The sequence below is a fragment of the Pteronotus mesoamericanus genome, unplaced genomic scaffold (genome assembly GCF_021234165.1).
Source record: "Pteronotus mesoamericanus isolate MK-2021 breed Mesoamerican mustached bat unplaced genomic scaffold, CSHL_Meso_final contig_163, whole genome shotgun sequence".
NCBI lineage: Eukaryota > Metazoa > Chordata > Mammalia > Chiroptera > Mormoopidae > Pteronotus > Pteronotus mesoamericanus.
In genome coordinates this window covers 20,110,339-20,135,985 of record NW_026555064.1, presented here as the reverse complement: position 1 = coordinate 20,135,985, position 25,647 = coordinate 20,110,339, and the positions used below count along the sequence as shown (strand labels likewise).

Below are 25,647 nucleotides of genomic sequence, written 5' to 3'. Positions count from 1 at the left end.
CTTAAATTTCACTGAATTTCCTTCGGTGCCTAATTCAGTAACGGGAATGTAGTAAGTGCTCAATGAATTCTCGTTGATTCAGTGCGAAGCACTATTCGCTCTATCAACTTAAATGCTTCTCCATCTTAGTTCTTCAAATAACCTTGGAGTTACCTATGAGTTAATACTTAAATCAGTGTCACCATCTGTACAGCCTACCTGCACCCCCTTTGGAATGGCTCCCACCACGTTATTTATTACTTACCGAGGCATCGCTAATACTAAAGGCAGCCGTGGGTTTTTCTTTCACTACCATTCCTAAGAAACAGTTTGTTACGAAAGCAGGTTTAACCCAGTTCCCAAGCGGCACGCAGCGTGTAATTGGAAACCTGTCCGAAGCGCGGTAAGGAGGCAGCCACATGTTTCTTACCACTCAGTCATTAACTGGGTCAACACGTTTATGAAAGCTTTCATTTTATTAATGGTCACGAAGCAACCCGGTGGGGACTACACATCCCTGCAAACAGGTCGTCGCGACTCACGGACAGCTGCAGGGTCTGCTGCCAGGGAGACCCACTGCTCCCAGGCACCGCCGCACGGCCTCACGCCCGGGCTTGGCGGACTCGCCTTCCTGCGGTTAGAGAAGGCCGAGTGAACGGCGAGGGCCCCGGAACGATCACCTGCACCCAGGAGCGCGCCCCGCCCCGCAGCCGCACCGGGAGCCCTGCCTCCAGCCACCTTGCCCTGCCCCGGGACCCGGCGGTCGGCTCCCGCCTTCGGGGAGATGCTCAGGCCCCTGCTCTCGCGGGATCTCGCGCCCATCGAACCCCCGCGGGAATACCGCCCGGCAGGTCCAGACCCAGGAACTCCGGGCGGGGCGGGGTTGACTGGAAAGGGTGGGGGCGGGGCCAGCGCGCGGAGGCGGGGCCAGCGCGCGGCCCAGAGGGGCGGGGCCGGCGGGACCTGTTGATCGCAGGTGTCACAGCCCGGACGGGCCCCGGGGGTGTCGGCGTGTGCGCATGCTCCGTGCGCAGGGTCGTGCTCTGGGCGGCGGAGTCTGGCCGCCAGTGCTCCAGTTCTCCGCGCGCCTCCGGGACGGTGGCGGCGGTCGGCGTGTCAGCTTGGTGACGGCGTGAGGCAGCGCCGGGCCGGCGGGCGGGGGCCCTGTGGGAGAGGCAGGGTCGACCGCAGGTACGTCTCCGGAATTGCTCCCTGGATGGACACCCAGCGACCTGCGCCCCCAGCGGGCCCGACCGGGACACCCCCGCTCCAGCCCCGCTACCCCGTGCGCCCTCGACTCCCGGGGCCGAAGCGGGTTTTTGGCCGGGCCGGAGGGGCCGCGCGGACCAGGTCGCGGCGGTGGCGCTGCGGCGGTCGCGGGCGGGTGGCCGTGGAGGACCTGAGTCCCGCGGGAGCGCTCCGGGCGGTGGATGCGGACGCCTGCCCGGTGCCCCAGGCACGGCCCCCCAGCACACGCTCTCAAAGGGGTCCGCCGGGCCCTGTGGCCCTCTTTGGAGGCGACAGGTGTCTGGATCCGTGAGAAGGTTTGGGCCGGTGTTTGCTGGGTGGTAGAAGTCACATACAAAGTTAATGTTTAGCTTTTAAACGTTCACGTATGGGACATTTACCGAAGTGTTTCAAACGTCGTCGGAGAACAGGAAGTACCTGCCCAGGTACCGTAGGGAGGGTCCCGGCGCCTGGACTCTGAGCGCTGTCTGAGATTTTGTTATCCCGCTACAAGTTTTCTTTATCAGTGCAGTCTGATTCAGGCTTGCAAAATGCGCCGCGAGGCTCTGTGTCACACAGCAGGTTTTGCCAAATGTTGCTTTATCTCGGGGGGAAAAATAGGTCTCCTTTTTTTTTTTTTTAATGAATTTTCAAGGCCGTTTTCTGAGGGATGTTTAAGAGTAAATTTAGGAAGTTCTTTGTGATGAGGCTGTGATTCACTTTTAGCTCTGGTTTCTAAAGAAAAGCTTTGCTAATTCTCAGTATTTAAAAGGAGTAGTCATGCTTACACAACGTTCTGATTGAAATGAACTTTTGGCTGCATTGATACTTGTTAGTTTGGTTTTGTTTTTTCCTCTGAAGTTCCATGATGATGGTCTAGACAAAGATCCTTCCTCCTGTTAAAGACAAGTTAAACAAACAAAACTTACTTTGCAAAAGTTGTCTGTGACTTACCTGCCATTGTCATAAGAATTCGAAACAGACTAACTGGCTGTAGGTAGGAGTTAATTATAGCCTGAAAAAAAAAACAAGTTTGTTTTTGTTTTTGTTTTACATTTTAGAGGATTTTAAAACTAGCTGTTTGGACAGTTTGACTGGGCTCATGATTACTGCTCATAAACCATGAAAGTGATTTATTTAGATTTGTTCACAAATTAGAATCACTGGTAGTTATGTGTATTCTTTCTTACAGTGTAAAAAATTAAGTGCCCAAGAACAGACCTTTCTTTTTCCCAATTAATTTTTGAGAAAATATTTTTTTATAAATGTACAGAGATGGTAAACTGTTTATGGAACTTGATACTAGTAGGCACTCCATTAATATTTTCTCTAAAAAATATTAAAAGTAGTTTTTAAAAAGATAGCTGCTTTAATGGGGGAGGGGCACCCTTTTCCACCTAGTTTTTATTCCTTAAAAAAACAAAAACAAAAACAAAATCACTAAACTCTTATGATTTTGGTATGTACTGTGGTTCAAGATCTTTTATATTATTTAGTGTCAAATGTTTATTTTAAGCTGTGCAGCATCGAGAAATAGTTTTGGAATCATATGGTTTCGCATGACATAGAGTTAAACTATGAAAATTCCGATCTATTTTAAGGTGATGCACACATTTAAAAGTCAAAACCGGAGTTATTTTGCTTGCAGGAACTGTTTCGGATTCACTCACCTGCCACTCTACAGAGGACGTTGCTTCACCCTGCAATTTTCCAAAAATATGTTTGAAATCTATAAAGTGGTAGATGAAGCTATCCTACAGAGAGGTTTAGTTACTTATACTTAGCAGATGTTGTTATTTGACAGCTTTAACTATAAGGTGCTGCTTAATTATAGACCCCAAAGACAACCTACAGCAAGGTAGCAGATGTGTTGCACCTGGAAGTATTTTGAACACAGTGTTTGCTAGATATGTGAGGGCCCAAAAGATCATCAGTCCAGCCTCATGTTGCCTGGGAGCTCATGGTCAAGGAGCGGGGCGGGGGGGTGTTGTGCTAATTTATGTCATCTTTGGAGAGCCAGCAAGAAACTAGTAATGACACAATGTAAAGTTAGTATGCCATTATTAATTTTGTACAGATACAATTTTAGAAAATTTTGTATCACAATATGTGCATGTAGTAGGAGTAAGAAATGGATGCAACCTGTACAAACAGAAAGAAAATCTTCAAAGATTACTTCAACTTTAAATAATGTTATATAAAGTCCTAATCTTGGCAAGTTCTTATGAATTTTATTTTTAATAGTCGGGATATGACATATATAGAATATTTAGGCCAAAAGTATTTGCTCTTTGCCTTTTCCAAAAACCCATATCTTCTATCAGGAGTCCTTCAACTGGGCTCCGTGACAAGCCATCGCCTGTGGTTAGAGCCGAACGTTAACAGAATTGACAGACATTATTCTGAGGAGCCCACAGGCATGGTCCGGCTGCCGAGAGGCCCTGGGACACGCAGAGACGTGGGGAGCCCCCGTGCTTTGTACATTCTTTGTGAGGGTTTATGTCGGGCCGTGTAAAGGGAGACCATGGCGTGTACCGTTGTCGGACGTGTCAGGAGAGAACTGGGTGGCCCCCTGGGGACCATGGTGCGGCAGGGAGAGCGTTCTCAGGGACTCAGACACGGTGACAGCGATGTCACAGGAACACTTTCGGTGCTCTCCTTACTTCTGGTGGCTCGATGGATCATGATGTTATCTATGAATTTAAATAATCACTAAGGGCGTTGGTAGTTATCTTTCGGAAGTGCTTTACGGACAGTAGTCCCTGCTTACCTGCGATTTGACTTTCCCCGTTTCAGTTACCCGCGGTCCACCTCTGTCTGCAGATGCTGGAAGGAAAATTCCAGAAATAAACAGTTCATGGGCTGTAATTGCGCACTGTGCGGTGAGCAGCGCGACATTTGCACTGTCCGCTGCTGTCCCCATGTGACTCCGCCGCTCGCTCAGCATCTCCATGCTGCGGGAGCCCGCCGCCCGTTAGCGACTTAGTAGCCACCTGCGACATCACACCCTCTTGTCCTGGGATCACAGTGCCCGGGCGCCGGCCCCCAGCACGAGAGTAGTGGCGCTGGCGGTTCGGACGCGCCCGAGAGGCTGGAACGTGCTTCCTTTGAGTGAAAGGGGGATTTCTTGGCTGAAGATGCGGAGGGGGCTAAGCTCCGCATAGGAGGAGGCTTCTCTCTGTGAAAACTGAAGAATGAAAACTTTGTGCTTCTTTGCTGAGGGAGAGGGGGGCACATTCACACAGCATTCCTTACAGTATATAATTTTTCTATTACTGTCTTTTACTGTACCTAATTTACAAGTTAATCTTTATCCTAAGTGAGTACATTACAGGAAAAAACATGGCATCTGGAGGGTTTGCCACTGCCCGTGGTTTCGGACCCCCGCCCCTGCAGATGGGGCCCCTGCCGCCGGCTGACCTGTTTTAAGCTAAATCTTCCCTGTTGCTCATGCGTCCATTTCAGAGCCGCCACCCTGGGTCTCGGATGAGTTGCTTTCTGGGTGTTAGCTCACTTCTCCTTCTCTGGTCCAGTTTGCAAATGCATGTGTAAATCCACTCGCGAAGGGAAGCATTCCCAACCAGCGTTTTGTAAAGGAGAATCACATGTTACATTTTCTTAGAGCAGTATATACCTCTCTGTGCATGACATTGCTTGTTTGCTACGAAGAATGACTTACGAACAAATTTTAAAATTTAGAAATTGATGTTTTAGTGTACAGTTTATCTGATCCCACTGAATACAGGTAAAGGCGGAAGTCAAGAATGAAACATCAGTTAAGGAGCTGCAGAAAGATGGCAAATGGGGTAGCAAATGTCATGTAACACAGCTGCACTTTTTATTCAAATGTTTGCTCATGTTGTTAAAAATCATCTTACATCAAAGACAGTGCCGTTGCTGACATTGTCATCTGCTGGCTTTTACTGAATGCCTGTAGGTGTTGGGTATTTGTTAGGTGCCTTATACATTCATGGTTTACGATTCTCACCGTAACTCTGCGAGCCGCTCTTATATCAGCGGTGGCGATCGATGGCGGAGCCGAGTCATGGGCTGTGTTCATGGACACGTTCCCGAGGTGGAATCACCGGCTGTGGGCGTCCCAAGCCGATGTCAGCGTGTGGGCTCCGCCCTTGGCAGGGCCACCAGGAGCCCACCAGACACTTTGGCTTCTTCACAGCTCCTCAGCCTGCAAAATGAACTCGGGCCCCACCCGTTTTCAGACAGGCAGGCTCTTTGGGTCCTGGAAGATTTTTCCTCCCCCGGGGGTTTCTGTGTGGGCCCGAGACCACCCTGTCCACACTGTGCCAGCCCGCACTGGCCGTGACCTCGCCGCCCGATGGAAGGGTCAGTGCGGGACCCTTCGCACCTGGGTCGCCTCTGGTAGGAACGCTCACCTCAGAGGGTTTGTGGACGGAGGATTTGCCTCGTGGCCCGAGTTTCCATTCAGCGAGTCTTCAGTGAGGACCTGCCGTGTATGGTGCGCAGCTCCGGACACTCGGAACTCACTTTCTGTCTTGTGAGGACCGGGAGGAGACACGGGAGCGAACCCCTGTCGTGCGTCCGCTGGTGACGAACGGATGCCAAGGAGAAAGGGCCAAGGAGCAGTAGAGGGGTTGGGAAGTGGAGGTGGCGCTGAGCTGCAATTGTAGGTACGCGTGGGCCTCTTTAGAAGCTGATTCTTGAGCAAAGCCACAGGGAGGGACCAAGGGAGGAGCCGTGTGGGCGGCCAGGGCCAGTGCACTCCTGGCCGAGAACCAGAACCGGCCAGAGGCTGGAGGGCGGATTTTGCCGGGGGTGTTTGGCGCGGCGCTGTAGCCTAAGGCCAGGGGAGGCGCAGGGAGGGCAGCTGGGCTGGCGGGCGTGGCTGTGAGGAGCAGGCCTTTGGCCCCTGGCCCGTCTCCTATCCCGCAGCTCCTGAAGCCCTTGGAGCCTCTGGAAGTGATGCATGTTTCTAGTGTGTGGATGAGATGTCCGGTGCCCAGGCTCCCTTGTGGCCTCAGCGTGGGGCTGGTTGCCAGGGGAACGGCATGTGATCAGAGGAGTGAACTTCCAGCTTCCTCCACCTCCAAGGAGAAGAGGGTGGAGGACACTGAGTCAGTCACTCAGGGCCGGTGAGTCTGGGGTGGCGAGCACGTGGAGGTGGGGGTACAGGAGGGCGGCAGGTCTGTGGGGTCCGGGGCTCCCTGCCCTTCCCATGCATCTTGCCTTGTGCCCCCGCCAGCAGGCTGTGCCCCAGCTACGGCCTTTCATAATGAACCTGAAGCACGGCCAGGAAGCTGCTTCCTCCTGCGTTCTGCGAGCCTTGCTGGCACATCAGCAGGACCCACAGAGGAGGTCGTGGGAGTGCCTGTTGATAGCAGTTTCCCCCAGGTTTATTTTCTTACTTGACTGTCCCCAGTTCCATTAGACCTGCGCACACTGCTCCTTGCCCAGCTGCTCATAAAAAACGTGTATATTTTCACACGTTATGTTACCAAAATAGGATGATATTACATTTCTGCCTTTTGCCTTTGTTCCTGAAAAACACCCTGTTGTATTATGTTCCTGTTTATGGACATTGATTTTGTTTCCTTCCTGTTTCACTGCACCTACGTAATATAGCTCCATAAAGTACTCTTTATTTTAGGGCCATAGATGGTCAATATTGGTGTTTCGGGTTTGTTATTTTTTTAGATTGAAGTGTGTTTGTTTTTTATTTTACTAGTTGTTGCCAGGTTGCTTCAGTAAAGCCACAAAAGCAGTTGATTGCAGTTACATTTTGTATTAGTCAACAATAAAGGGAAATACCTGTGTCCATCTCTCCATCCAGCCATGTTGCTTGTCCTGGTGAGGGGCCCTTGGTGGAAACAAAGTAGCCCTGGTTTGGCTCCCAGACCCCTCCCTCTTGCCTGGTGCTGCCTGGGAGTGTCCTTGGACTCATGGCCTTGCTGAGTGACAGAGAGAGGCCGTGAGGCGGAGTCAGCAACTGAGAAGGAGAAGGGTCATTGGGGAAGTTTGGTGGGAACCAGGCACAAGCCTCCAGTGGTTTCTCCCAGTGGCGTCTCTTGGGAAACGTCTCACTCCTCCAGCAGCGCATTGTGATGTCATGGAAAGTGTTTCCACCAGGAGGCTCCTGAGAGACCCAAGCTTCTGTTGGTGGTCCCGTGGGCACCCTCGGTCCAGGACGGACCGAACTTCCAGACTTCCAGAAGGAGAGCAGGTGTCCAGGAGGAGCCGCGTTGTTTGCATAGTGTAGGGGCAGTGACCAGGCTTGCGAGCTCCTGTGTTATCACGATATTATCATGGGGTTGTTAGCGCGCTGTCATTGATTCTATTCCCTGGGCTGTCGGCCCCTTGTGACGTACTGTATATAACTGGAAGCCTCTACCTCTTCACCCTTCACCTTCGTTGCGCGCCTTCCACAGGCACCTGTCAGTTTGCTCTCTGCCATGTTTGATGTCGCATTGATATTTAAACATTTTTTAATGATAAACTGTTTTCATTTTCATACTTTAGAACGTTAGTTCTAATCCTTTTATGATTACATATTCAACATTTAGAATATATATTCAATATTTGGGTTCAAAGAGTAAAGTAGAGGTTTTCTTGGTTAGCCTTTACCTTTATTTAAACATTTTTTTCTTTGTTGTAGAGTTCCTTTGAGGTCACATGGATATGAAATATGGAGTCACCTTTGACAGCTTCGCCGCAGAAAGAGAGAGCCTACTTTCTTATGGAAAGACCGTGACGAAAACAAGCAGCCAAAGGAATCAGGCCAGACGGCCACAAGACAAATGGCTTGTGCTCTAAAGAAAAGGATTTATTCACCGACATTACTTTTAGCACTTTAAAAAAAATCTTTTTTGTTGTAAGCTATACAAATCTCTTTTAAAATTCAACACGTAAAAATCCTTAAGGCCATGTTTCAAGTAGCCTTCTTCTGTAGTTTTCCAAACTTGATGTTTCTGTACCCTGTTCTCACCCGACAAAGCCCTCAACGTGAACAGCTTCAGGAAAGATATGGACTTGGAAGCTTATGCTCTTGCGACAAACTGCGGTGAGGTTCCGGGGGCAGCTCGAGGCATCGCTTGCTCTGTCGGAAGCAGCGCGGCAGCCTAGAGCTGCGCCCATGCGGACGCAGCGGCATGGCGTGGGTGAGGTTCCTGCGGAAGCCGGGCGGCAACCTGGGCCGGGCGTTCCAGCCCGGGAGTGTGCTGTCGCTGGCGCCCACCAAGGGCCTGCTGAACGAGCCAGGGCAGAATAGCTGCTTCCTCAACAGTGCCGTGCAGGTAAGGCTACTGCGCCCGCGTCGTACTCAGTGCGTTGCGAGAATTCTTTGTTTCGGGTTCCTTTAACTTGTTCGTTAAGAAGAAAGTTACTGTTGACCGGAATGAGTTTTTATGATCACTTTTAATGGTGGAAAAAATATTTTGCCTAGGCATTTTGGTTATAGCAAAACGGAATTGTTTTCTTCCAACAGGATCATATATTACTATGATATAAAAATATCGTTTGATTTATAATGATTACTTAGTAAAGTAAGACTATGCTTGTAAAATATATAAAATAATCTTGTTTTGAATCAGCTAATCTGTTCCACCCCGCACACACACACTTTCTGAAAACAGACATCCCGGAGGCGCCCATTGCAGCAGAAAAAGCAGCCAGCTTTCGGGGCGAAATGAGAGTGCGGGTTCTGGTCGCAGTGCCCCCGCCTGCCTCCCTCCGCACTGCGGGCTCCCAATCGGGAACCGCGGTCGGGGACCCGCTGTTCTTCTTCGATGGAAGGTTAATCCATCCTGCTTCCGTCCTGGTTGAAATTCTTATAATTAGCAAGTCTTAACCCTCTTTTCTGTCTCAGTTAAATCTGCTTTCTTATGTCTAATACCGTTTTATTCACTGGTTCTAGGTTTTGTTGGATCCTGTGTCCTTCTGACCATTATGAAAGATGAGGAAGATGTAGAATATCAGGGTGTTATTCTGTTGACCCTAGAATAGACCTTAGAAGAATTTATTTCATTTCATTTATTTATTTATTTTTAGAGAGAGAAGGAGGGAGGGGGGAAGAGGAGAGAAACATCCATGTGTGATTGCCTCTCACGCACCCCCTACTGGGGACCTGGCCTGCAGCCCAGGCCTGTGCCCTGACTGGGAATCGAACTGGCGAGCCTTTGGTTCACAGGTCGGCACTCAGTCCACTGAGCCACACCAGCCAGGGCAGAAGAATTTATTTTAAATAAATTACTTTTCACCTATTTTCCAATACTATTTTTTTCCTCCTGAAAACAGAGTGGGAAGGTAAATATTGGTCAGTGAGCTCATGTGTTAGATGAACACACCTAGGATGCTCCACGCTCTGACTCGGACGTGCGCTCTCAGCCGCCCTCTGTCCGGGACAGGTGTCCAGCTTGAAAGCTCTGCCGCTCGCCAGGGCAAGGGAAGCCGCTGGCCCTCGGAAAGTGTGACCTCTCGCTTACGTTGGGAGCCCGCACAGCAGCCCCTGTTCGGCCCTGGCGGGGAGGCCCCACTGCACCAAGTGCTGTGAGACCTGCCGGTGTTCCTGGAGCGACACGGGAGGCGGGAGCCTCGTCCGCCCGGAGACTGGGGGTGGCCGCTGCGGACGGACTCGGGCTGTGAGCCGGGGCGGCGCGTGTCATCAGGGAGGCGGAGGCGGAGGCGGAAAGCGTGTTGTAGCGAAGGAAGGGTCTGAGTGGGGATGCGCGCATGGTGAGGAAAACGGAGAAGCGTTCCTCCAGGAATGTATCATTTTTAAACGAACGCTGCATCGACCTTCCCCACGCAGGCTCTGTGCCCCTCCCTGCGCTGCTGCCTCGCCGGTGCCCGGCGTCCCCCGGCTCCTGGCCCTGCTGGCGGGGCCTCTTGTGGTGGCTTTCGCAGCACAGGTTGTCGGTGACGAGTTCTCTCAGCCTCTGTGCGTCTGGGAACAGATCGATTTCATTTCGTTTGTTTAATTTTAATCTTCACCCGAGAATATGCTTAGAGAGAGAGAAAGAGTAAAACATCCATGTGAGAAAGAAACATTGATTGGTTGCCTCCTGTACACACCGCAACCTGGGCTCGAACCCACAGCCTTTTGGTGTATGGGACGCCACTCCAGCCAGGTGAGCCACCCGGCCAAGGCTCATCTTGTGTTTGAAAGATATTGTCTTCCCTTGGCGACGTCTGTGTAGACCGCTTTCTCTTTCAGTGCCTGGAAGATTTTGCCCCTCTTTCTTCTAGCCCGAGCTGTTTCGCAGGGAAGCCGCCTGCCGTTCTTACCCTCGTGCTCTGAGGTGTGTGCTCGTCCTCCCTCGCTGGTGTGGCGCAGCCGGCCGACGGCAGGCTGTCACACAGCGTTCCCCGTGGTTCTTGTACGGGGCTTGCGGAGACCCAGTTTATAGCTATAGCCACGGTGGGACCCTTCGGCCGTTCCCCCTCAGAGCTCCCCGTGCCCCCCGACGGGAGGGGCCCCTTGGGGGCTGGGCTGGGCGTGGCGCTGCTCTCCGCTCCTCCGCGCCGGCCCTTGGTGCTCCATCCTAGCAAGGGCCCAGGGGCAGCCGGGGGTCCCCGTGGTAGAGGCTGCAGGACGTTCAGGACGACTGTCGGCACCAGGCTGATTTATTTAAACTACTGTAGTCTTGTTTAATTTGTTTTTGTCTTTTAGTAGAAAATGATGAATGGGTAATTGCAGCAAAAATGCTCAGGTTATTCCTTCTTTTTACCATTTTGTAACCCATGCTGTAATAGCTGTGTCTGTCAGCTAGTTCTTAGCTGCCGTTTCCTCCCGCTGCGTCCCTGGGGCTGCGGCGCCCCGTCTCCTTCGGGGTCCCCGCCGGCCTCTGCTCGCCCTTTCCCCTTGCTTACCCCGTGCCGGCCCTGCTGGCTGCTCCCTGGCCGCAACGCCCGTTGTACCTCCTCTCGAAATCCCTCGTCGCTCCAGGTATGAACAGTCGCTGCCGCCTCCACGTCCCCGCCACGTCCTCTGTCAGCAGTCCTGCGTTTCCTGTTCCTGGGCCGCCCTGACCGGAGGCGCTCCCGTTTCTTGCTGTGCGTTTGTCCCGGTTTTCACGCGGGAATCGCATCTGCATCGCGCGTTGCAGGTGCACTTGCTGTGTGGGCCGGCGGCTGTGTCTCGAGGCCGGGCCTGTCCGACTGCGCGCCCAACGAGGCGATCAGAGGGCCTTCGCTTTCTGTGGCCGGGAAGACATCTTGGTCTCTCCCGACCAGGAGAGAAGCCTCACTGTCCTCCTTTGTCCGCACCTCGCGGTGCTTTAGGTCTTATGGCAGCTGGACATATTCCGAAGGAGCCTGCGGGTGCTGAGCGGACACGTCTGCCAGGGGGAGGCCTGCATATTCTGTGCGCTGAAGGTAACCTTTGATAGTTCTGGAAAATCACTCCTCTTTCTCCAGATATTTAACCCTGCTTGTTAGTGTGTTTGATTTATTGGGCATGTTTGATTACCTTATTTGTAATGGAAGTTCATTGTCAAGTGCTTTATAGCTTTAAAGCTGAATTTTTAAAGTATGACTTACTCAGGTTTATGCTTTCATTTTTCACTTGTAAGGACAGTTAATATTCTAGATAGTACACAATTGTTAGGAACATCATCTTTTACATTATTTTGAAATTATTTTAACAAGTATTTTTTGAGCTACTACTGAATTCTGGTTACTAAGGAAACAGCCATGAACAAAACTGATAAAAACCTGTCTGCATGGAGCTTCTATTCTTCTAGGGGAGGAGAAGATAGGCAAGCAGGATAGAAGGCATATCAGGTGGTCGTCACTGCAGGTGAAACTGGGCCAGGGAGGGGAACAGAGCTGGGCGGCAGGGACGTCTCGCCAAGAGCGGCACATACGTTAGGAGCCGGGCAGGGAGCCCGAGTGGACGGAGAGTGCGGGCAGCGGAGGCCGCGAGGTGGGCACGGGGGTAAGGGGGTGACCCCACCTGGGAAACCTGGCTGAGCCTCGTTGGGAGCAAGGGGGGTGCTGGGCGCGGGGCTTGGCCGAGCTGCGTCGTGGAGGCTGGACCGCACCGGCAGAGTCTCTGCTCTTCCCGTAAGCGGGGAGTCCGGTCCCCGAGCCTGGCTGGCCTTCCGACCCGTTCCCGTCCGGCGCGGTGCGGCGGCAGTGGGCTGCAGACAGGTGGGGAGCTTCCGACCAGAGGTGCGGAGGCCCCTACCTGTCTCTGTCCGGCGAACGGTCACCTCGGTGGCGGTGCCGCCTGGTGAGGCCGGCAGGCTGGCCCTGAGGTCCCGGCCGGCAGGTGGACCAGCAGCCGCGGGGCGTTGGTGGGCGGCGCTCGGATGAGCCTGGGTCCCGGCGCACTCGGTCCTCAGTGACCCCAGCGCAGGGCAGATTCGTGCTCCAAGGAACGCTCACGTCCAGTAACTAAGCGTGCGTTGTCATGGAGGAGCCAGAGCCCAGGTCACCGAGGGCTCCCGGGCCTTTGCGAACACGTCAGCCTTTTCTTGAGTGGCTGGCAAAGTCAGGGCGCGTGAGGGGAGCAGCGAGCGCGTCCGCCCGCTGGGACTAGGGCTGCTGGGCCTGCACTCTCGGCCGCTGGGAGGAGGGTAAAGAGACACGAAGGCGGGAAGAAGCAGCGAGTCCTGCATATGGTAGCAACCGTTTATGCCTCTGAATTAAGATTTTATCAACACATTTTAAGACTACTGAGTTCCTACTGATTTTTCTGTGATTAGACGTTTATTTTTGGTCAACCTAATTTTAACTCCTATAGGACACTTTTAGATTCAAAGCAGCTTATCTCAAAAACTTCCGGAGACCTGCGTCAGAATCAGCTGGGGACAGTTTAAAAACGGGGCTCACCTCGGCCCCCCAGTGGGACGGCGCTCCAGGGAGGGGCCCCAGAGAACGCGGTGGTGCCCGCGGCTTCCGATGGAGAGGCTGAGTCAGCAGCCACATCTGCACGTGGCTTTTTGCATGGGATTTTAGGGCGAAAGACAGGACTGCTTGGCATTAGTTTGCAGGTGTAGCATTTTCTGGCGCCATGTTGTTGTGAGATTACCTGTGTGCGCCTCCACCATTGTTGGCACTGAACTCACAGGTGTGCTTGTGGGTTCGCAGACGATGTTCGCCCAGTTTCAACACAGCCGGGAAAAGGCCCTGCCATCGGACAACGTGCGGCGCGCCCTGGCCGAGAGCTTCAGGGACGAGCGCAGGTTCCAGCTGGGCCTCATGGACGACGCGGCCGAGTGCTTTGTAAGGACGGCGGGGGCCTCCGTGGGCGCCACCGGGGGCGCAGAGCTCAGTCCGGGGCCTGAGGCAGGGGGCGGGGCGGGGGGCGGCGCAGGGAGAAGGGTCCGGCCTCTCCGCGGAGTCAGGGCCTTTCTGCTCGCGGACCTCTGTGCTGTTCCAAGTTTCCCCGAGCGTTAGGCTACTGGAGTGTTTTAAAACATATTTATGGGAGCGACAAGGTTGATTCAGGTAAGTAGCATCACTTAAGCTGGTGTCCTGTGCCCTGCACCCCCAACCGGGCCTGTGCGTGTGCTCACCCAGCAGGGCGGGAATGTTGCCGTGACGCAGATGCCACCGATTCTTCCCGTCACCCTGCATCGAGCCCGCAGGCTCTGCGGTCCCTTCGTCAGGGCCCTGCGAGGGCTTCCTCGTCTGCCTTCCTGTCCCCACGTCCCCCGGGGGAGGCCACCGCACTCAGCCCTGCTCAGGCCTCCTTCCTGGTGTCCCGTCAGCCTGTCCCCGACAGTCTGTTTTTCCTTCCGGTGAAGGCCTGCTCTTCAGACCCTTCTGTGATTCGAATCCAGCCTCTGCCTGACATTCTGGGCCTCAGAGGTCAACTCCAGGTCCCTCCCTGAATTTCCCTCCCAGTGAGATGCTCCATCCCTGTTCCCGCAGTCTCGGCTCAAGGTGCAGAAACAGGGCAGCGCGTTTCTGACCTCTTCAGCTGTTGGGGCTCAGCCTGGGGTGCCTGCTAGACCGGGTGCGACGGACGCCCCGCCTGTCCGCTGCGTCTCCGCAGGGCTCTTGGCGTTTCTGTGCTGTGGTCGGTTTCCCCGAGCCCCCCGGCTGTCCTGGGGCAGGTGTGAAGCGGCTTGACGAGGGTCGCTGCTGAGCACCCTCGCCACGCGGGTGACAGTGTCTCAGAACAGCACCCACAGTCATGAAATAGGCTTTTCCTAATTCTCATCTTTAAAATGGACCCAGTGCTTAAAACGTAAACCAATGTGTTTGGCACAATACTGAAATGTCTGGTTTACTCTGACTTCAATGAAGTCCACCAATATGTGATATGATAGCTCATAGGCTGTCTAGAAACCCAGGCTTAAATAGCTGAACGTTTTTACATGTCCTGGGGCGGAGGAGGAGGAAGTTGGCTGGTTAAAAGGATCCATTATGTCAGCTTTGGTAGAAAGGAGGGCTATTTGTTGAAGAAATAAGTACCCCTCACTGAAATGCGCTACAAATCCGAGCTTTGGCTCGGCACCTGTCACAAAGCACACCCCTTGCATTAAGGGTGCCAGTGGGGCTGTTACCGCTGGTATTGATCACTGACGGCTGATGCGGGTTGCATAGACGACCCACGTGATCCAAGTAGGACTTTTTTCTCCCCTGATTTACAGCTTTTGTCATTGTGAGAATGCTGGAAACAGGGAACTACGTTTTCTAACATTAGGTTCTTGATGTCAGCCACCATGAGATGATTCTTAAAAGGATTTAAAAATCTTTATTAAAACCATACACTACATTACAATGTTTCTTTTGTTAATTTTTTAAAAGCCCGTGCCACCCATAGTGAACAATTGAACAAGATTTGAAGTGATGATTAAGTAGGACAGCTGACCCCGTGCAGGGCACTCCTAAATCTAAGACTTCGGGAAACCTTCAGAAGGTTTTTAAACGTGTGAGGTCGTGGAGTTGTGTTCTGAAGCGCCCTCCGCCAGAGTCTCAGCTCTCTTGCCTTCTTGTTTCTGAACCAGGAGAACATCCTGGAGAGGATCCACTTCCACATCGTGCCAGGCCAGGACGCAGACATGTGCACCTCCAAGTGCTGCATCGCCCACCAGAAGTTCGCCATGACTCTGTACGAGCAGGTGAGCGGCCGCCCCGCCCCCGAGGCGTTGTGGCTGTGCTCCCGGCTGGGAAATTAAGCGCCTGTTTTTACTGCAGTGTGTGTGTCGCAGCTGCGGAGCTTCCTCGGACCCTCTGCCCTTCACAGAGTTTGTGCGGTACATTTCAACAACAGCCCTGTGGTAAGACCCTGACTGAATGGCGCCTTGCAGCCCACTGAGCGTGCACTGTGTGACCCGTGCCCTGTGAGCGTCTGTGCCGTCTGGGACGCGCCGCCCCGCCCCCGTCCGCGGTGCTGAGCGGCGGCGTCTCTGTCAGGTGTTTGTGAGTTAGCCAGCCTCCTGCAGCGTTCGGTGAAATGCGCAAAATGCCAGTCAGAATTGGTATCGGTTCACGCTTACTGGTGTTGAACATCAGTTATTGACTGCTTACTATGTTCCAGGCTTGATGTAAGCTGTCACCTTAATCTTAACAAAGACACGCTTTCATTGATGAAGAAATAGGTTTAGTAGGGTTGATCTGGTAACTAGGACCATTGATATTGGAGTCCAGGTCTGGTTTCACGTCACATCCAGCGTCTGCCTGGTTGCCCACTGCTCTGGTGGCGGGGGAACAGCCCGGCCGCGGCGGCGCTTCCTCGCGCCCTTGTGAAGCGCCTCGGGAGCAAGGGCGCGCGCCCTGCGTGCGCTGTCGGAACCTTCGCACTGGAGAGCGTGCCCCCTCTAGGGCACTTCCAGGCGTAGAGCCGGACATCTGGAATGGGAACTAGAAAGGGTGTTGGAGCTTTGAAGCGTGCATTATGTTTCTTTTTGGAAATGTTTAAATATTTGTTTAGTTAAAGATACTTAAGACCCTCCTGACCGGTGTGGCTCGGTTGAGTGTCATCCCCCAAAGCAAAAGGTCACCAGTTTGAATCCTGGTTGGGGCACACACCTGCGTTGCGGGGTTGGTCCCCCAGCATGTGTGACAGGCAGCCGGTGGCTGTTTCTCTCTCACATCGATGTTTCGCTTCCTCTCTTTCTCCCTCCCTTCCCCTCTCTCAAACAAACAAGTAAATAAATAAAGTAAAAAGATACTCAGTACCTAGACGTGTAAGGAGTGGACTCCGGGGGAGGCTGGGCGAAGTGCGCCCGGTGCCCTGGAGGCCCCCGGAAGTGGCCGGCACGCCCAGCGGGGGCAGAGGCTCGGCCGGGCTCACGCTCGCCAGCAAAGGGCCCTCGCGTAGCAGAACAGGGCGCCTGTGGTCCTGGGAGCCTTAGGCCGGAGCGGGAGCCTCTCCTGCAGTTGCTGTTCTTGTTGGGTCCAAGCTTATACTTGAGTCCCTTCGTAATTAACGTAACACTTTAAGTAACAATGTGAAAGAATAATTTGACCTGGACATTTAGCCAGAGCATCTTACCTTTTTCATGTCATTCTGGACAGTGGTATAATTTTTGTGTAATTTTCTCTTTTTGACCTGATTTTTTATTGTACACCTGCCAAATTTCATGGTCTTTCAGTTGATGGAAATTTATGGTTAAGTTTTTTTCCGAAAATCATGTCGTAAGATGGAAAAAAGTGATCCAATGTCCATGGACAGCTAAGTGTTTTCTGCCCATGGTTTACCAGACCTTCTCGAAGTTCCTGGGCCAGACCTGGGACCACGTTTTCTTTTGCAGCAATGAAGTGGAGCGGACGCTGGGAAGGCACGAGCGCCGCAGGCCCGAGACGTTCGCCGAGGTGCTGCAGGCGGCCAGCACGGCCGACGACTACCGCAAGTGCCCCGTACGTCCGGCGGGCCCGGGAGCGCGCGGACGTTACCGTGTCGCTGTTAGTTGTCGGTGGGGTGACTGTTACAGATTTGTTTTTGCAGTGGTAGTTTAGGGAACTCTACCATGTAAGCTATTTATCTGAGCACTCTCCTTAAAAACTCTTAACTTTGTGAAGGGCTTTAGGCAGCACATGTTAATTTTTTTTAATTACGAAATTTTATCATTTGACTAAAGACAAAATTGATTTCTTCTTTTTTCTTTAAACTTTACAAATGGTATCATTATGTGCTGATGTAATATTATTAATGATTTCAAGGGTTCTAATTCTGATTTTTAGGCTGAATTCTTGTTTTAACAGATTTACAAAAATATGAAAGAAAAGCACTTTGATTTAAAATAAACTTCCTGTTGAATCAATAATTAAGAGAAATTGTTTGTTAGAAGTTCATTTTAATATACTAAAGAGATAAATTTCCAATATATGTGAAGACTATTACTGCATATTACAAACTGTGTAAGGCACTACCTTTGGTATATCTGTTTCAGTAATTTCAAAATCTGCCCTTTTTTTTTTTTTTTTTTTTTTAGAGTAACTGTGGCCAAAAAATAAAAATTCGCCGTGTTTTAATGAACTGCCCAGAGATTGTTACCATTGGTTTAGTCTGGGATTCTGAGCACTCTGACCTGACTGAAGACGTTGTTCGGAATCTGGCAACACATCTTTATCTTCCTGGGGTATCTGAGCTCTTTTCATTCTCTCCTCTTTGTTTTTAAATTTCTCTGACACACCTTCACGCATTATATTACACTTGGTTCCTCAGAACCAGGTTTTCCCTCGCAAGGAAATAGTGTTCGGATGGAGCCGCTGACGCTGACCCAGCCGGACGGCCCGGGGCGCCTTTCTTGCCCAGGCTCGGAGTGGCTCTCGGGTTCCCAGGAACTCAGGCCGTGTCTCTTGTCACTCCCGGGCGGTGGCGCCATGAGTACGGATGCGAGTGTGAACCGGGAAAGTTAAAGACGGAAAGTCCATGGACAGTGCTGGCCTCTTCTTTGCTGGTTTACACATTTTGGATTGGTTTATGTTACAGTTAAACTTCTAGAGAATTATCTTTTAGGTGATATGTTTAATGTAGTTCAAACATATGATTCGGTCAAGAGTTACCAGAAAATGTGCGCTTTCTCTCACGTGTTGAGGTCCCGTGTGTGGTGTGTCAGCTCTGCGTGACGGTAGATGCCGCATCGCGGAGCTAAGCTGGCGGGTTCGCCCGTGCTTCTCGTGGGCGCTGAGGAGCCGCCGCTCTGCTAACGACGCAGCGCCGGAGGCGCCCTCCCGCGGTGCACCGTCGGGGTAGGGCAGCGGGCGCGCGAGATGTCTTATGGGGAGTCAGATGCATGCCATTGAACGGTGGCTAACTCATTTAAAGATACTGTATTACACATACATTATTAATTTTTTTAAACAGCTTTTTTATAGGGTCACTGATGAAAATGCCAAAAATAGTGAACTCGACCTTGTTGGCATGATCTGCTACACCAGCCGACACTATTGTGCCTTCGCCTTTCATACCAAGAGTTCCAAGTGGGTATTTTTTGACGACGCAAATGTGAAAGAGGTAAGTGGCGCTTCCACGGACTGAAATAGCTATTGTGATTTTTACTTTTTAGGAATAAACGATATAATAATGATACTAATATATAGTGATATGATGATAAAATAAGGATATAATTATATAAAATGCGTGAAGGAACCCAAAATTGGAGTTCAGGCAGGCCAAGGTGGCTGACTTTGCGGGGCAGATTACCAGAGAGTCAGTGACACAGTCTCAGAAGGGAAGGTTCTGGGGGTGCGTGGGCAACCCCTTCATCTTCACGGAACAGCGGCCGGCCAGGACGAGGACAGGTGATTCCCGGGGCTCATCCGGGGCCGGCGGGCATTCGCGTCCCGCCAGCAAGAGCCGAGAGACGCTGTGCCACACACACAGGGCGTCCCTGCGGCAGAGGGGCTGCGCTGTCCCTGGCGGTGCTCTGGGCGAGCCGGGTGACCTGCACGGGCAGGCCCGGGCCAGCTGGGGCATCACATCACCAAAAAAAAGACAAAGAATGCTAGACATGGAAGTATCAGACGAGAATGTTAAAACTCCTGTGTTTAAATATAGAGACTTACTAGATAACAGTCCACGAGCGGGGACCATAAAAATAACCGCCCAGTGGACTTCGCCCACACGCCTGCCCTTCCGTGCGATGCTGCTGGGAGGGTGAAGGCATGTCACGGGCTGGGAGAGAATGTTTGTCAGGCGCACCTCTCACGACGGCCATGTCCAAGTAACTCAGCAGGAAAAAGACAAATCCACTTAAAAGCGGGTGAAAGGTCTGGGCAGTTCACCAAATAAGATAGACGAATGGCCCTCGGAGTGGTAGCGAGATGGAGCGCAGAAGGAACACACATCGCGTCACCGCGAGCTTCAGGACTCAGCTGTCCGACGTGCTGAAACTCGGAAGGGCAGCCTCGCCAGAGCCGCGCAGAGTGTGCAGCGGCCAGGTCTCCGGCACGGCTGCCCCGCCCCAGCGCCCCGCGGTGGTGGCCGTCGCCACGTCGGCATCTGGGGCCCCGCGCTGCCTCTCCGGGTCTCGCTGGCCTTCCCTTGGGGTCGGTGGCGGGCGGGGTAGCTCTCCTGTGCTCACGGGCCATTCTTAGGTCCTTTCGGTGACGTCTGGTCAGCTGTTTGGCCCATTTTTCAGATGGATTATCTCCTTAGGGAGTTGTAGGGATTCTGTGTTCAACACACCAGTCCTTTATTAGATGCATGTGGCTTGTTTTTTTCCTTTTCTTAATGGTGTTTTTCATAGAGCAAGAGGGTTGTAATTCATTTCGATGAGCCCCGTTTTATAATTTTTTTCTTTGGTTTGCCTGATGCTCTAGTCTTACCCTTTCCCACTGTTGGTAGGTTCTCTTTTTTGTTTTGCTCTGTAAACTCTATGGATTTTGCATGACCCCTTCTGAGTTAATTCTTGGGCTTCATATGTGCTCGTGCCTTTTTTTTTCTTCCCTTTGTTCTGACATCATTTGTTGAATCAAATTTTATATTTTCCCTTTAAATTGCCTTAAAATATTTGTCGAAAGTTGGTCAACCACGTATGGGAAACGCTTTCTAAAATTCGCTAATCTAAATCTTGATATAGAGAATCTGTGATTTTGCCCATCAATTTTTTAAATGTTAGTGTTTGAAGGCTTTTTACTGAGACTAGTTACTAAATAAAATAGCCAGTCGCATAACGCGAGGAACCCCTCACTGCTGGCACCTGGACGTCTCTAAGACCGTTTAACGTGCGGGCCAGTCAGTCCCTGCCTCTCCGCGCTGCGCACTGGTGACGGGCTTGCTCTGCTCTGGTTTCGCAAAGGTTGGCGCCCGGTGGAAGGACGTGGTCTCCAAGTGCCTCCGCTGCCATTTCCAGCCGCTGCTCCTGTTCTACGCAGACCCCGAGGGCACGGCCGTCTCCACGGAGGACGCTCCCCGGCAGGTCGTCAGCTGGTCCCCTCCCAGATCCGTCGCAGAAAACATGGGTGATTTTTTTTTAACTTGATGTTTTTCTGTCATCACAATCACACTAGGAATACTAATATACCGAATATAAAATGAAAGTGGAGAATAATTTCAAAGTTTAGTTGAAGATGGAGTTTAGGAAGTTCCAGTGCTTGATTGAGTTCATCTTTGTAATCTTTCCTTGTCCGTGGCCTCAGAAGCACCGTCAGGAGCCGCCTGGACTGCGGCCACACAAGCACAGAGGGGACCACGTCGGGGGGACAGTGAGCACAGGGAGTTAGAGTGAGCGAGCACACGGGGAAAGCCCGCGGCAGCCAGGCCTTGCGTGGGCGTGTGCAAAGCACGCAGGGATCTCTAGAAGGCGTCCGTCTCTTAAGTTTTTAAGTAATTTTATGTACAGTATTGAAACTATATGAAGAGATGCTTCAAACATCTATTCCATAGGATAAGGAAAGGGATGATGCATTTTTGTTTTTCTTTTTAAGGATGTGAAAAGCCCTCAATTTATAAGTCAGATAATACAAAAGAAAATGGATTTGGTGACCAGGCCAAACAGAGAGAAAATCAGAAATTTCAAACAGATAATATTTCATCACTTAGTCGGAGCCACACTCAAACCAGTGGTGGCAGAGGACCAGGTACGTGCTAAGTTGCCGTTTCCACATGGTCCCCGAGAGTCAGGCTTGCGCGGGCTCCGTGCGCCGGACCTGATGCCGCGAGGCCCCACAGAGACGAGAGCGGGCGGGGAGCAGAGCTTCGCCCTCTGCTGCGCGCGCCTCCAAGGCCTCGGCTTCATCGGGCCAGCTGGACTTGCCCATGTTTCAGGCGGTCCACGCGCTCCGAGCCACGCAGGCCGGAGCCCACGGGGCTGTCCCCAGCATGCCGTGGCATGTCCTTCAGGGCGTCCTTCCCCCTGGCAGAGGACGGCGGGACCTAGAGATTTGGCTGCGGGGCCAAAATTGACTTTCCCCTCCGTGAGCGCCAGAGTCGCTCACAGCCACTGTTGCAGCTCATCCTTGGCCTCGTTGGTGCTCGGCTCCCTTGTTCTTGTCGCCCACAACCTGAGTGGTCACGAACCAAGTTCTCTGACTGGGGTCCACGGGGAGACACCGCGGTGTGGTGTGCAGCAACAACTTAGAAATGCATTAAACTCTCCTTGGGTGGATGTTCAGGATGATTTTGTAAGCAACTTTTTAAATATATTAATGAAATCATATATCAGGGGTAGTAAGATTTGGAATTAACGATTATCAACAAAGAAGTACAATAAATGCTTTTTAAAAATCTTAACGGAACAATACCTTTTCAACCTTTTTCATCTCATGGCGCACATAAACTACTGTATGTTGCCGTGTGTAATGCGCACTATTTTGCCCAAATTTTTGAGGGACAACTAAGAACGCACATTATACATGGGTAGTACTAATTCCATATCTCTATAAATGTTTTTAATTCTTTTATTTATGCTTATGTGTTAAACGTGTAACTCTAGAAAACAATAATGATATCTGTATGCAAAATGACACCCTGGAATACGATAATCAGTTTTGTTTCTAAATATAAATAAATAAAAAATGTAATTAAAAAATTTAAACAAAAGATTTTTTTTCCTGAAGGTTTGAGTCACAAACATGGGTGCACATTATACACGGGAGTGCAAAGTACAGTAATTACTAAAATGCTGTGGCATGCCAAAAAAGTTACATTTCTTGCTCATCTGACAAAAAAATAGGTATAATTTTGATTGACTTACAAAAAAAATTATAGTAGTAATTACCCACCCTTTTGCTCCAAATTGACTTTTTAAAAAAATCAGGTGCCTATACTTGTATATAAGGATTTGTGGTACCAAGAATTAACTGACCAGATACAATCTTTATTATGCAACATGACCAATAAGATACAACTTTACTACATGACCTACATATTTATGGTTCAAGACAGACATTCACTCTGGGAGGCTATTGTTGTATTGGCTGTTGTTATATTTTATTTGACAATCTTAGAGAAAAGAGGTCAGTGCCCCTAAGTAGTTAGTGCATGTTTTAAAGATTCTTGTGGCTCATTGGTTGAAAATTGCTGGATTAAGCCATTATCTGTTTTTCTAAGGATACCCAGTTTTAAGCCCAGCAACTTTTAAGAACACAAACTTTGGGAGCAGACAATTTGGGTCTATTATCTACATTACAACTTCCGTGAGCCTGGGCAAGCTTTTGGCTTGCGTTTCCTGATCCAGAACGGCGAGCGGCTGTACCGCTTCCGAGAGGCAGGGGTCTGGCCACCACAGCGGCCGCACTGGCCTGCGGCCCTCAGGGCCTCGGCGGGTAGCCCCGTTTTCCCCGCCACCCTCGCCTTCTGCGCCTCATGAGCGGCTTGAAGGGATGATGGGCATCTCCAGTGTCGGGGGGATCACGTGGCCTTTTCAGTTAAACACAAAACTTAGCTTATTGTGTACTTTCATATGTATTTTGTTTTTAATATATAGCGTCTTAAATATTTTATATGATTCAGTTTGTTTTTTTGTTTAGCAATGAGAAAAGCAACCTGCCTTATAATTCTAAGAATGGTTTTTCTTTTACAGTTAAGTTAAGTTACAGTGATCAGAGGGAAAAAATAAAAGACATTTCCCGGGAATGTGCTCTGAAGGCCTTGGAACAGAGGAACTTACTTTCCTTACAAAAAAAAGATCTGGGGCGACCGAGAGGTAAGCTATGCGTGTGGAGCATTTGTTGGAAAGGGGGCTGCTAAAGTCTTAATTAAGAACTAAGTTTTATGACTTTCATTTAATTCAACATAATTTTAAATATATTTGTTTATATATTATATATTTTAATATGACTTCTCTAATATACCTATTAGGTCTATAAATGTAAATTTTTCCTCATTCTTAATGTAATTCTAACCTGGATTACTTTGTTATGCTCTTTTAGCTTCTTAATTAAAAGTTAAATTAATAAAAGTTGCTTTATTTAATTTTTAATTAAAATTAACTTCAATTCACCCATATGGTGCATTCAACTGAGAGGGAGGTCCTCGTGCACGTGAATGGCAGGGGCCTCGTTTCCCGCGGGTCGGGCTCCCCGGTGGCGTCCGTGGACCTGGGGCCCCCAGTCACTGCGTCCGCCTTCCTTGGCGGGTTCGCGCGCTTCTCCTTTGGACGGGCCAGGCCTTAACTGAGGCTGTGCCGTGAGGCGTGGATTGCAGGTTTCCCCGGCAGTGGCCTCCTTTCACGGGCAGCGTGGTGTGCTCTGTGGCCGGGGTGTGGAAGGCTTGCAGGCGGGCCCTGGCGCGGGCGGCCCGCCTGGTGTCTGAGCGCTGCGGCCCCGAGGCCTCCCCACGCCGAGGCCGCCCGCAGCCCGTGGCGGCGGAACGTTGCCCCCCACGCTCCCAGCAGCCGCTTGCTTTGCACCCTCCTGAAATCCGACCAGTGTGAGAGGGGGAAATATTCTTATTTTTATTTTTATGATTATAATTAATGAGTGCGATAGAATACTGTTTGGTTTTTTTTTTTAAACCATCTTAGGATCTACTTTGGAGATCATTTTTTAAAAATATCAATATATAACTATGTAGTTTATAAATGCCTCTCATTAAGCACAGGACTAAAGAAGTACTTTTTAATCTCAGAACACTCTGATATGATTTAAGTACTTACAGTCACTGCCTTGCTCTTCCTGCCTAACATTTCTTCTCGAGCAAGGTAGCTGGCTTGCGCCCGGGCGGCTCTGGAGAGTAGTTCATGTGTGTCTTTATTGACTTGTGCTTTGTCAAGATCCGCTCGACGACGGCCTGCCGCCCTTCAAGCCCGGGTCGCCTCCAGCCCCAGGTGGTGTCGGGCCGTCGGGCAGCGCACACCCGCCCCCGCGGCCCGGGAAGGGGCCGTGCCAGCCCGCCCCGCCGAGTCGTGCTTCCGTGCAGCCGTCGGGCTCGGGGAAGCGGCCGACTCCGGCCGCGGGGCAGAAGGTGGCCAGCACAGCCCGGAGCGAGGGTGTCACCGGATACGACACCGACAGCAGCCAGGACGCCCGGGAGAAAGGGAGCAGCTGTAATGGCAGCAGCCGGAGCCGGAGCCGAGGCTGGAAGCCTCTGAGAGAGACGCTAAATGTCGACAGCGTCTTTAGCAAAAGCGACAGAAGGCAGCACAGTCCGAGACACAAATCCGGTGCCAGCCACAGACCTGCAGGCAGCAAGGAGCAGAACTTCCCCGACCAGCCGAACGGGGACCCGAAGCAGAGATGCCTCACGACCATCTACGAAGACAGCCGGAAGCAGGAGGCCGGTGGCAGGGGCTCCCCGGAGGGCGTCGGGCGGGGCGCGGAGGGCAGGGCCAGCCTCCGAGCAGTGGGGGCGCCCGGCGACGCCTGGCAGGCACAGAGGGCCGAGTCCGGCTACGAGAGCAGCGACCACGTCAGCAACGGGTCTGCCAACCCGGACTCTCCCGTCACCGACGGCAGCGGCAGCAGCAGCGGCCCGGAGCCCAGCGGCCCGGGTGACGTGGCTTCCCGCAGGTAACGCGCCGGCCGGAGTACGGAGGGGCCCCCGGCTCTCTCAGTTCTTGGAGGTGATGTTCAACGTTTGCGGGCAGTTAAGTGTTGTAGGAAGAGCTTGAGCTCAGCGTGACGAAACCTGGGACACTGCAGGTTGTTTGCTATTTCAGGTTTCTATTTTTAATAGTTATTTCCCGATTGCACAAAACCATGGCCGTTTACGCTGAGGAAGCCTGAAAGCGTGGGAACACGTTGTGGGGCTGAGCCTGCGCCGTGGCTGCGGGCGCCGGGTTTAAAGCAGCCCTGCCGGCTGCCGCTGAGCCAGCTGCTAGCACATGGCCCAGCTCCCAGCCCCCGAAGGCTCGTGGCCGCCGCCTCTGCAGCCCAGCGCGGGCCAGCCCTGTGCCGCCCTGGCCGCTTACGGGCCGGCGCGGGTTCCCTTTAGTGAATGCCTGCGCGCAGCCAGAAGGCGAAGTTGCGTTCAGTTGAATCGGAGTGTTATATCGCCCTGAGCGGCGCCTTGCGCTGATGCGCGCCACCCCTGAAACATTTGCAGCCTTGTAAGTGGCTGATTTCTCACTTACTATAATAGTAAGTGGCCACTATGCTGTTGATCCATCTAAAACACCTGGATTC

General features: G+C 51.6%; 1 protein-coding gene across 2 annotated transcripts in view; it reads left to right on the top strand.

Moving 5' to 3' along the window:
- The first annotated feature begins 963 nt into the window (after window positions 1–963).
- Window positions 964–25,647, top strand: part of USP53 (ubiquitin specific peptidase 53) — a 35,924-nt gene continuing 11,240 nt past the window's right edge. For both annotated transcript variants that reach the window (XM_054563590.1, XM_054563584.1), the window contains exons 1-13: window positions 964–1,170; window positions 7,838–8,474; window positions 11,461–11,553; window positions 13,273–13,407; window positions 15,141–15,254; window positions 15,331–15,413; window positions 16,890–16,995; window positions 17,571–17,717; window positions 18,446–18,595; window positions 20,382–20,544; window positions 21,010–21,162; window positions 23,106–23,228; window positions 24,297–25,032. In XM_054563590.1, the coding sequence (XP_054419565.1) occupies window positions 8,331–8,474; window positions 11,461–11,553; window positions 13,273–13,407; window positions 15,141–15,254; window positions 15,331–15,413; window positions 16,890–16,995; window positions 17,571–17,717; window positions 18,446–18,595; window positions 20,382–20,544; window positions 21,010–21,162; window positions 23,106–23,228; window positions 24,297–25,032 (2,147 nt within the window). In that variant the 5' untranslated portion in view covers window positions 964–1,170; window positions 7,838–8,330. The remainder of the gene's footprint in view (window positions 1,171–7,837; window positions 8,475–11,460; window positions 11,554–13,272; window positions 13,408–15,140; window positions 15,255–15,330; window positions 15,414–16,889; window positions 16,996–17,570; window positions 17,718–18,445; window positions 18,596–20,381; window positions 20,545–21,009; window positions 21,163–23,105; window positions 23,229–24,296; window positions 25,033–25,647) is intronic.